This window comes from Pipistrellus hanaki, assembly GCF_964339955.1.
Source record: "Pipistrellus hanaki genome assembly, chromosome: 6".
Classification (NCBI taxonomy): Eukaryota; Metazoa; Chordata; class Mammalia; order Chiroptera; family Vespertilionidae; genus Pipistrellus; species Pipistrellus hanaki.
Window position 1 is genome coordinate 5,978,871 of NC_140508.1, and position 10,776 is coordinate 5,989,646.

At 67.6% G+C, this 10,776-nt stretch overlaps 1 protein-coding gene across 3 annotated transcripts; it reads right to left on the bottom strand.

Annotated features, from left to right (window-relative positions):
* Positions 1 to 672: 672 nt before the first annotated feature.
* EEF1A2 (eukaryotic translation elongation factor 1 alpha 2) lies at positions 673 to 9,550 on the bottom strand. 3 transcript variants are annotated; one of them, XM_084887601.1, is made up of 8 exons: positions 9,417 to 9,550; positions 8,013 to 8,221; positions 6,197 to 6,376; positions 5,510 to 5,806; positions 4,222 to 4,372; positions 2,485 to 2,741; positions 1,360 to 1,594; positions 673 to 1,052 (listed from the first exon to the last, which is right to left on the bottom strand). In XM_084887601.1, the coding sequence occupies exons 2-8, from the start codon at positions 8,154 to 8,156 to the stop codon at positions 925 to 927; spliced, it is 1,392 nt and encodes a 463-aa protein (XP_084743727.1). In that variant the 5' UTR covers positions 8,157 to 8,221; positions 9,417 to 9,550; the 3' UTR covers positions 673 to 924. The 3 variants fall into 3 exon arrangements, with proteins under 3 accessions (XP_084743727.1, XP_084743728.1, XP_084743729.1); XM_084887602.1 differs by having other exon boundaries at positions 9,128 to 9,422; XM_084887603.1 differs by lacking the exon at positions 9,417 to 9,550 and adding an exon at positions 8,445 to 8,700.
* Positions 9,551 to 10,776: the final 1,226 nt, after the last annotated feature.

The window sequence follows — 10,776 nt, forward strand, 5'->3', positions numbered from 1 at the left end:
CTTCGATGCAATTCCAAGGGCCCTTGTAAGAAGTATGCGGGAGGAGGCGTGGCGCCCAGGCAGAGGTCGGAGTTAAAGCCACAGCCAGGGCCAAGAGGCCAGGCGTGCCCAGGCCCTCGAGCCCTTGGGCCCTGCCAGCACCTTGACTTTGTGCCGGTGATTCTGAGTTTGGGCTGTGAGAGCCCCTTGCTGTCACTTCATACAGCAGCTGACATTTGTTGCGGGGCCTCACACACTACGGAGCCTGCTCTTGGTCTGGAGTCTGCCCTGGGGTCTGTTGGTCCCTCCCGCCCAGCTCCAGGGGCAGCCCCCCCACGGGCAGGTGGCGCCGCTCCCTGTGGCAGGGCTGGCTGAGCAGAGCTTCCCTGCCACCCGGTCCTTGCTGACCAAGCTCAGGCTGACCAGGGTCCCGCTGAGGAGCAAGGGGGACACGATGCTGCCCCAACGGCCGCTGGGGCGGAAACCCCAGGAAAGTGGGTGAGCACCCGTGGTGTGTGAGAATCACTCGTGGGAAGGGCCCTCAGCTCTCACCCCGTTTTCAGAGACCCCAGAACATCCAGCCCCACCCCCACGCAGCAGACCCCAGGGGCAACTGCAAAGCCGGTCCCGCAAGCCGGCCTCCTGGGCGGCGCCTCCGGCAGCACCCGCCCCCCAGCAGCAGGCGCACACAGCTCTGGGCGGCTCGGTTTATTGGTAAAACGGGCACTGAGCGAGGCGAAGGCTGGACGCGGAAGCGGCGGCGGCGGCTCTTTTCCTCTTGAAGAACTTCCACTGGACCTTGATGGCGAGCATCCAGTCGCTCACGGACAGCCTCTGGCAGGCGGAGGTGCAGACATGCTTCTGGCGGGGGGGCGGGGCCGGGCGGGGGCGCGGGGCGCGGGGCGCGGCGCCGCCGGGGAGGGTCGCGCCGCGGGCGCCCGCGCTTCACTTGCCCGCCTTCTGCGCCTTCTGCGCCGACTTGGTGACCTTCCCGGCGCCGCCGCTCTTCTTCTCCACGTTCTTGATGACGCCCACGGCCACCGTCTGCCGCATGTCACGCACCGCAAAGCGGCCTGCCGGGAGGGAAGGGTGTGAGGGCGCGGCGCTCCGCCGGCCCCGCCCGGCCCCGCCCCACCACGCCCGGCCCCGCCCGGGGATGCAGCCTCTGGCCGCAGGCCTCGGACCCTGGCTGTGCTCCAGGCTCCGGTCAAATCGGCATGTCCCTATGTGTCTGCGCGGCAGCCACTAGAGCTGTGCGCCGTGGGAGGGCCACTTGGAGAGGGGGCACCCCAGACCTGCCCAGGGGCCCCGGGTGCCCTGGGAGAGGGGCCCGGGTCTCCTGCTAAAGCTCCGGGCGCCTCCCTGCAGCCGTGCACTCACCCAGAGGCGGGTACTGGGAGAAGCTCTCCACACACATGGGCTTCCCGGGCACCATCTCCACGATGGCCGCGTCGCCCGACTTCAGGGACTTGGGGTTGTCCTCCAGCTTCTTGCCGGAGCGCCGGTCTATCTTCTCCTTCAGCTCCGCGAACTTGCAGGCGATATGGGCCGTATGGCAGTCAATGACCGGCGAGTAGCCGGCGCTTATCTGCCCAGGGTGGTTCAGAATGATGACCTGTGGGCGGAGTGGCAGAGGCATCAAAGCAGGGAGAGGCCTGGGGCCCAGAGTGCTGACGGTAGAAAAAGGGACAGCCTGGACGCCGCGGTCAGAGGGCACAGATGGGACGCCGGGGTCAGAGGGGACAGCCTGGACACCGGGGTCAGAGGGCACAGACAGGACGCCGGGGTCAGAGGGGACAGCCTGTACGCCGGGGTCAGAGGGGACAGCCTGGACACCGGGGTCAGAGGGCACAGACGAGACGCCGGGGTCAGAGGGGACAGCCTGGACACCGGGGTCAGAGGGCACAGACGGGACGCCGGGGTCAGAGGGGACAGCCTGGACGCCGGGGTCAGAGGGGACAGCCTGGACACCGGGGTCAGAGGGCACAGACGGGACGCCGGGGTCAGAGGGCACAGATTGGACGCCAGGGTCAGAGGGGACAGCCTGGACGCCGGGGTCAGAGGGCACAGACGGGACGCCGAGGCCGGCACTGAGCATTGGAAGGAGTGGAGATAAATCAGCCCCGCGGGACGAACAGCAGCCGCGCACTGTTCACAAGCGCTAGTGTGTCCCCTGGCCAGAACCAGGACGGAGGGCAAACCCGGGCTCAGTGTTTGCACGTCAGTCACTGTCAATGAGGCCGGTTTAAATCGTGGTCCGTGGGAGGTGACAGATGGTGCACGTGTGAGAAGGAAGCCACGAGATGTGTCCCTTTCCGGGCCGCGTGGGGCCCCCGTGCAGCCCGGGTGAGGGCCTGGGTGCCCCAAGCGCCCCCTCCCGGCGCCCTGGCCCTGTGCAGCCTCCCCGGGCCTGAAGGGCGTGTGCAAAGCCAGGGCTGAGTTCTCCCAAGGCCAGGCCAGGGGCCTGACTCCCCCGAGGCCGGCCGCACCCCTGCGGGCACCCACCTGGGAGGTGAACTGGGCGGCCTCCTGGGGGGGGTCGGACTTGCTGTCCCCACACACGTTGCCCCGGCGGATGTCCTTGACGGACACGTTCTTCACGTTGAAGCCAACGTTGTCGCCGGGCAGGGCCTCGCTCAGGGCCTCGTGGTGCATTTCCACCGACTTCACCTCCGTGGTGATGTTCACCGGCGCGAAGGTCACCACCATGCCAGGCCGCAGGATGCCCGTCTCCACTCGGCCCACGGGCACGGTGCCAATGCCTGGGCCAGGGGAGGGGGCTGAGGGGCAGGCGGCCAAAGGGTGCCCCTGGTCCTCCCGGCAGGCATGGGCGCGGCCGCACGGAGGGAGTGGGGGGGCAGGGAGGCGCAGACGAGGCAGACACACAGGAAAGGAGGCCCAGTCGAGGCAGACACACAGGGAAGGAGGCCCAGACGAGGCAGACACACAGGGAAGGAGGCCCAGTCGAGGCAGACACACAGGGAAGGAGGCCCAGACGAGGCAGACACACAGGAAAGGAGACCCAGACGAGGCAGACACACAGGAAAGGAGGCGCAGACGAGGCAGACACACAGGGAAGGAGGCGCAGACAAGGCAGACACACAGGGAAGGAGGCCCAGACGAGGCAGACACACAGGGAAGGAGGCCCAGACACACAGGGAAGGAGGCCCAGACACACAGGGAAGGAGGCGCAGACGAGGCAGACACACAGGGAAGGAGGGGCTGCACAGGAGTTCCCAGAACCTCTCAGCAGGGGACGGGCGAGGAGAGGCCATCTGGGCTGGGCCCTTCCCTGCCCCCAGGGAGGACCTGGGTCCCTCGCCTCTGAGGCGCCTCCTCGTGAGGGGGAGCACCCCCCAGGGAATGCCCGGCCCAGCTTCAAAGCCCCTGGCACGGGACTGTCCCTCGAGGGACATTGGTGCCACCCCTCCTCATGGACCTGCTCACACTGTGGCTTCCCACAGGCCGGAAGCCCCGCCCATCCCCCTGGCTGTGATGGAGGCGGTGTGGCATTGCAGTAGGACAGACACAGGCTGTGGCTGCTCATACTGGGTGAGCTTGTCCCTGCCCTGCACACAGGCCCCCGACACCTCCAGACACAGAGCCCGATGGGCCTCACACTTATAGAGACATGGTTCTGTCTCTATATCAACTCATGAGCAGCAATTCCCACTCCTGGGCAAGGAGGATATGACCGTCCAGGCCAACCAGGGAGGCCAGGCAGGGAAGGCGGAGGGGGGTCCTGTGGGCCTCCCCAGGAGGCAGAGGGTGCGGTCAGCCCCCCAGCACTACATGGGGTCCCTTAGGAAACGTGCAATTGCAATGTGAAAGTGCGCAGCCCAGCAGACGGGCGGCCCTCCAGCCACGCCCAGGCCACAGGCTGGTACACCTGTGCCATCACCCTGTGCCACCAGCTCTTGGCATTGGACCAAGCACGTATCTGGAGAGAGGAAGACCTGGCAAACACTGGGCAGGCCGAAGGATGGGTGGGCAGCTGGATAGAGGGATGGGTGGGCAGGTGGGTGTGTGGACAGGGTTTGGGGTGGGGAGGTGAGCAGGTAGACGGGGATGGATGGATGGGTGGGTGGGTAACCCAGAAAGTGTGCAGCGTGGGGGGAGAGGCAGAAAGACCCTGGCGTTGGGCACTCCTTGCCAGGGCCCTCGTTTCAGGAGAGGGTCTGAGGGGCGGAGCTGGCCGAGGTGTGCGGGGCGCCTACAGGAGCGCCCTGTGCCCTCACTCACCACCAATCTTGTACACGTCCTGCAGCGGCAGGCGCAGGGGCTTGTCCGTGGGGCGTGTGGGGGGCAGGATGGTGTCCAGGGCCTCCAGCAGGGACACGCCACTGGCGTTCCCTTCCTTACGCTCCACTTTCCAGCCCTTGAACCACGGCATCTGGGCAGGAAGAGACAGCCTGCTACCCCCACCCCAGTCCCAATGGGGGAATCCCAGTGCAGGCACCCACCTGAGGGGGCCTGGGAGGCAGGGGCGCTAAGCCCCGCCCCTCCACGAAGGGCCCATTGAGATGCTAAGACTCTGACCCTCCCAAGCTCCCTCCTGACAGACACCTGGGCAGGGAGAAAAAAGGGTGCCCAGACCCAGACCACACACAGGGTTACCGCTGAGCCGGAAGCAGAGGCCACGGCACCGCCATCTCTAGGCATGACCCACAGAGCATTACCCAGGCTTCTCCTGACAGCAGGCCCGCCCGTCCTGGCACCGAGCCCCTGCCCACCAGCCCCAGAGGGAGACGAGGCCTGCAGCACCATGCCCAGTCCGTCCACAGGGGCCCAGTCCTCCAGACAGCCCAGGCCAACCAGTGAGGGGTCCGCACTCGCCAGCAGGCCAGGCAGGGAAGGCGGAGGGGGGTCCTGTGGGCCTCCCCAGGAGGCAGAGGGTGCGGTCAGCCCCCCAGCACTACATGGGGTCCCGTAGGAAACATGCGATTGCAGTGTGAAAGCACGCAGCCCAGCAGACGGGCGCCCTCCAGCCGCGCCCAGGCCACAGGGCTCAAGCGGCTCTCCTGCAGGCCCGCTCCACGCCCGCACTCCCGTGTGGGTGGCCGCCCGAAGGGCCAGGTGTCCTTGGCTTCACAGAGCCAAGGCACTGCGTCCCGGGGTCAACAGATCCAAAGCCCCAGCTGCACTCGTCGCCTCCTGCCCAGTCCGAGTTCCGGGGACAGGGGCTGCCCAAGCAGAGAGCCAGCCTCAGCCCTCCCCGAGCCAGCTAGCTCCGCGCCAAGGTGCCAGGACGCTCTGAAAACTAACCCTGCACAAGCTCCTGGAGCCGGCCCGGGGGCCAGCAGCTGCCTCTCTACGGTGTGGACCTGGGGGACTGTCCTAGCCAACAAGGAGCCAGAACCGCTGCCAGCCGCGTGTGGCCCGAGGACCCCGCAGGGCTGGCTCCGGCACGGACACAGGCTAAGGGAGGCCACAGGGTGAAGGGAGTCAGCCCTCTGACCCAGCGCCCACCCTGACCCTGCCTGACCTGGATCCAGTGCCTGGGCCCTCCCCCCTCCCGCCAGGCACTCACATTGGGGGAGGGCTCCAGCATGTTGTCACCGTGCCAGCCGGAGATGGGCACGAAGGGCACGGTGGCCGGGTTGTAGCCGATCTTCTTGATGTAGGCGCTGACCTCCTTGACGATCTCGTCGTAGCGCTTCTCGCTGTAGGCGGGCTCCGTGGAGTCCATCTTGTTGACGCCCACGATGAGCTGCTTCACGCCCAGCGTGTAGGCCAGCAGCGCGTGCTCCCGGGTCTGCCCGTTCTTGGAGATGCCCGCCTCAAACTCGCCCACTCCTGCCGCCACGATCAGCACAGCGCAGTCCGCCTGCCCAGCGGGCACAGCGCTGTGAGCCCGGACCTCACCTGGCGCCCAGGCCCTCGGGCAGCGGACAGGGGCCTGGGCACGCCCTGGGATGGGGCCTGGGAGTCTCAACCTTAGGCAAGTGGCAGGGGCTCATGTCTGTCTGTCTGGAGGGCTGCCCTGGCAAGGTCAGGGGCCCTGACACCGGCTGACTGTCCTTACAGGCACCACCCTGGTCGAGATGCTGAGGTGCTTAATCAGTTGTTTTCGTGACTCTGTGCCAGGTGGTGCAAGAGGGCACAGGCGAGGGTCCCTGCCCTGATGAGGAAGCAGAGGAGACCCGACTGCCCTCCAATGACTCCAGAGCCCGCACCCAGGTGCCCCCTCCCGGGCCCCGTGGCCCAGCCTGCCCACCTGGGACGTGCCAGTGATCATGTTCTTGATGAAGTCACGGTGGCCCGGGGCGTCGATGATGGTGATGTAGTACTTGGTGGTCTCGAACTTCCAGAGGGAGATGTCAATGGTGATACCGCGCTCCCGCTCCGCCTTCAGCTTGTCCAGCACCCAGGCATACTTGAAGGAGCCCTTCCCCATCTGGAGGGAAGGGGGTGACTCAGGGCGAGGCCCAGGCCCGGCCCGCCGGCCGGCAGACCCGGGCCATGGAAACAGCACCTCACAGCGGAGAGGCCCGGGCGAGAGGCCGGAAACAGGCCCAGCCCCCATGCTCCCCAGGGAACCTGGGACTCTCTGAGGAGCACTCAGAACCCAGCCCGGGTGGGGTGTCCTGGCTCCCCAGCCCAGGTGCCAGTCTCTTAAATGAGCGCAACTCAGGCATCCACCAGTAGGTGGCATAAGGGCCTGTGACCGGCTCTGAGAGAAGTCGCAGGCCAGAGCCCTCCCCGGGCTGGTGGCTCCCCTTTATTAGAAGCTGAACCCACTCCCCCAAGATCCCAGCCTCAGCCAGAGGCCGCACCACCACTGGGTTTTAGGCTTTCAGGTCAAAAACCCCTGTGATTGCTTTTTAAAGAAAGAAATTGAATGAGGTCACAAGCAAGGGCCTGGCTCTCCAGCTCTTTCCCTAGCCAGCCCAGCTTCCCGCAGCTCCCGGTGCTGCGCCCCTTCCTGGCCCACCTGAGCGGGGCGAGCAAAGCCAGGCTGCTGTCTGCACACACCTGGGAGACCCCATGCCTGGGGCCAGGACTGCCTCTAGGAGAACAGCCTTGGTCCCTGCCCAGCTGGACACAGCTCCCGGCCATGGCCGTGCAGACAGGGCTCTGCCCTCCTGGAGGCTGCCCAGCCAGGAGTCACCCAGACAGGACCCCAAAGACCGGAACCATACGCCCTGAAAACACGTCAACCTCCTCCAGACCCACAGGGAGAAGTGACACAGCTTTGGGCCCGGCATGGAGGGAGGTAGCTCACAGCACCCGCCCCCGCCCCATGGCCAGGCGCTGCCCCTCCCGGCCCTGGTCCAGCCACTCTGTCACGCAGGTGAGAGCCACACAGCTCCCCAGATGGAGGCTTCTCCCAGAGCTCAGGGTGGGGGCAAGGGTGCAGGAAGCAGGACCCCACTCCGTGGCCACTTCCCACCCACAGTGGCCAAAGAGCAGCTTCAAGAGAGGGGAGGCCAGCTCATGGGGCCGCTCTCATCCTTACCAAGCCCCCCTGCCTCTCCCCTCACAAAGGGCACCTCCCTGGACGAGCAGCCTCCCCAGTCTAGCACGAGAAAATGGAGCTGATGGGCTGGGTGCCCATCAATCAGCTATTAATAGCACCGGAGTCCTGGCCCAGCCCTGGAACGAGGAGGCAGTGCCACCTCCAGCCCCAGGCCTCAGTGTGCGGACACAGAACCCAACCCTGGGGGCACGAAAAACAGGTTCCAGGGCTCTCTAGTCCAGCGTGGCAAGTTGTTCCAGAACCTTCTGTGCAGGGCAGAAATGCCATCTCCAGGCTACCCCTTACCCTGGGCCAGATCCAGCAAGCCATCCTCCTCCCCAGCAAGCACATCCTCAGAGAGAGGCAGCCTCTGCTCCCCCACGCCACTCCCTTCTGGACCCTCTGATCTGGGCAGGGCCTCCACACAGGGTCCAGTAGGGCTCACGCCCCTCTGCCTGGAGGAGACAGGCCAAGCCACGTGCCTGGGTCTGAGAAGGCCAGCCGAGCCTCCGAGCGGCAACCGCCCTCATGGCGGAGGCAGCGATGGGAGCCACCACCCCTGCCGCCAACTCACCTCGGCGGCCTCCTTCTCAAACTTCTCAATGGTCCTCTTGTCAATGCCCCCACACTTGTAGATGAGGTGGCCTGTCGTGGTGGACTTGCCCGAGTCCACGTGGCCGATGACCACGATGTTGATGTGGGTCTTCTCCTTGCCCATGGCGTTCGGGGGTGGGAAGGGCCGTGCGACCTGGGGGCTCGGGCAGGGGATGCTGAGCAGGGGCTCTGCGGGGTGAGGGTGGGGACAGGGGGTAGAACCTTAAGAAAAACCCAGCGAAGGCAAAGCCCTGCCCAGGCAGCAGCACATCTGGCCTCAGACCCAGCCCCAGCCAGGCCAAGTGCCCACGCTCCATGCAAAGGTGAGACCAGCCGTGCTTGACCCAGCTGAGCAAGGGGCCAACCCAAACCGCCCCCTGTGCATATCCAGGCCCGCAGAGCCCCGGCGTACGGGAGCCTGATTCTCTGGAGACACCGAGAAACCGGCAGACAGGCCCGTGGCAGTCAGGAGCCGCGATGAGTCACCTTGCCAGCCCTCCCGTGCCCTTCCCCATCTGCTCTCTCCCCGGAGCTCTGGGAGGACACTGACCCCACCCTCACCCTCACCCCCACCCCTGCCGCAGAGCTCGCAGGAGGAAGCCGGTGCTCCCCATTCTCAGGCAGGGACAGGGCCCGCCATCTTCCTCTCTCCCTGCCTGGCTGGCACCAGAGACGTGCTGGCCCCAAATCCAACGGGATGGAGGCGCCCAGACCAGGGGCCCAGAATAGCCCGGCCCTCCCCCTCTGGGCAGGGGCAGACAGTAGGCAGGGAGGTGGGTGTCTCTGCTCTGTCCGCAGGAGGAAAAGCTGGCCCTTCAGGGTGGTAGGGTGGAGGTTGGGGCACCCTTTCCCCCTTCCCGGTGGTCAGGGCCCAGGGCCCAAGCCCCTGCCCCATCCTGGGGTCCATGAAGAACCTAGGCAGCAAGCGGGCCGGGCGCTGGGAGGGAGAGCGGGCACTGGCGTGTGGACACCCGGCGGACCCCACAGGGGGGAGGGCAGGGGCTGCTGACCAGGGCCCCGGGCCTCTCCGCCTCCCCTTCCCCCATTCCGGCGCCGGGCACCCCACAAGCCCCGGCACCCTCCCCTGCCCCAAACCTGCAGACACCGGGCGGTCCAAGGTCACAGCGCAGGCAGGGCCACAGCCCCCGCCCAGGAGCCGCCCCGGCCACCGCCGCCGCCGCGTAAACAAGCGCCGCCGAGAAGCCCCCACCCCACCCGCCGGGGGCCCCGGGGTCGGTGTCGGGTCCGGGCGCGGGGCGGGCGCCGGTCCCTGCGGTGCGCGCTGCGCGGCTTCGCTCGGCGCGGTCCCGGCCCCCGCCGCCGGCCGGCCCGGGAGGGTCCCCGGGAAGGCTGCGGGGAGGCGGGACGGGACCGCGGTCCTTACCGGAGCCGGTCTGCAGAGGGGCGGGCGGCGCGGCGGCGCGGCTTTATGGCTCCGGGCGGGGCCGCCTGCCGGCGCGCGGGCGCACTGCACCGGCTGCGGGCACTGCGGCAGCGGGGCGGGGCGGGCGGCGGGGGAAGATGCGCAGAGGGAGCACCACAAAGGCGCGGGACCGCCGCCCCGAGCTCCGGGGGAGGGAGCCGGCGGGGGCGGGGAGCGGGAACCGGCGGGGGGGGGGGCGGGCGGGGGGAGACAGGTGCCGGCGGGGAGGACAGCGGAGACAGGACAGAGAGCAGAGGCGGAGGCCAGGCTCGGGCACCCCAGAGGAGGGGAGCGAGCCCGCAGAGACACTGCGATAAACGGAGGTCCCCAGGGGTGGGCCGAGGGGACAGGCGGCTGGGTGCCGGGCAGACAGAGGCGGGCCTGGGGTGGGCACAGCCTGAGGGGGCTCTGGGCCAGCCCTGCGCCTTTGGTGCCTGTTCTGGGGCCCCTCCGGACGCAGCCCGGGGGCCTGCTTGTCTGCCCACTCTGACCCACCTGCCTGCCACACAGGCTCACCACGCCGCCCCAACGCCAGGCCCCTCCCTGCCTGGCCCCGCACGGCCCTCAGCCTGGCCTGCGGTCCCGGCAGATCTGCCCAGCCCACCCTCCCTCAAGGCCCCCGGAGAGGCCGCTTCCACTTGGGTCCCCCCAGTGTGACACCCAAAGTCTGTCCCCAGAGCACTGCCCCCAATATCTTAAAGGGCTGCCCTGGGTTTTACATGTGGACAGTGCTCCCCAGGGACGAAGAGTTGCCAATAATGTGCTCCAGGAACCCAGGCAGTGGCCCCGCAGCCTCCCTCACTCTAGGTCCCGGTGGGGACAGCCCCATTCTGTAGGAGATGGGAGGGGGGGAGCTAGGACCCTGGCCAGACCAAGGTAACAGCCAGGTGGTTCCTGGGGAGGAATGGGGAGCCCTGTGCTGTGGGGCTCCTGGGACCTGCGTCCTGTCAGGCCACGTTTCCATCACCACGTGGCCGGTGGCTGCTCCCATCCGCCTGCACCCCGGGGAGAGGCATGTCGCTCTGTAGCCACAGGCTCTGGAGGAGGTGGGCAGGGAGAGTGCTGAGTGGGTGCGAGAAGAGGCCCAGTGCCCAGCACTTCCCACTGGGGGGTGCAATGGGGGCCCCAGTGGGTCAGGAAGTGAGGAGGGGCCAGAGCAGTGGTTGGGGCCCAGCAGGTCTCCCCGTGAGGGATCTCTCAGAGAAGGTCGGGCCCGCCCCAGGGCTGTCCCGGGGGCTGCCCCACCCGCAGACCCACAGACCGGGCAGATGACCCCACACTCCCCGGTCTGCTGATGCCTTCGAACAGAAGCCAGGGAGTA

Excerpts from the sequence above, each read along its gene's own strand:
- EEF1A2 (XM_084887601.1), bottom strand. The coding sequence starts at position 8,156 with ATGGGCAAGGAGAAGACCCACATCAACATCGTGGTCATCGGCCACGTG. Across the intron at positions 6,377-8,012 it reads TTGAGAAGGAGGCCGCCGAG|ATGGGGAAGGGCTCCTTCAA; the intron begins GTGAGTTGGCGG and ends CCTTCCCTCCAG. Across the intron at positions 2,742-4,221 it reads GGACGTGTACAAGATTGGTG|GCATTGGCACCGTGCCCGTG; the intron begins GTGAGTGAGGGC and ends CCCCTGGCCCAG.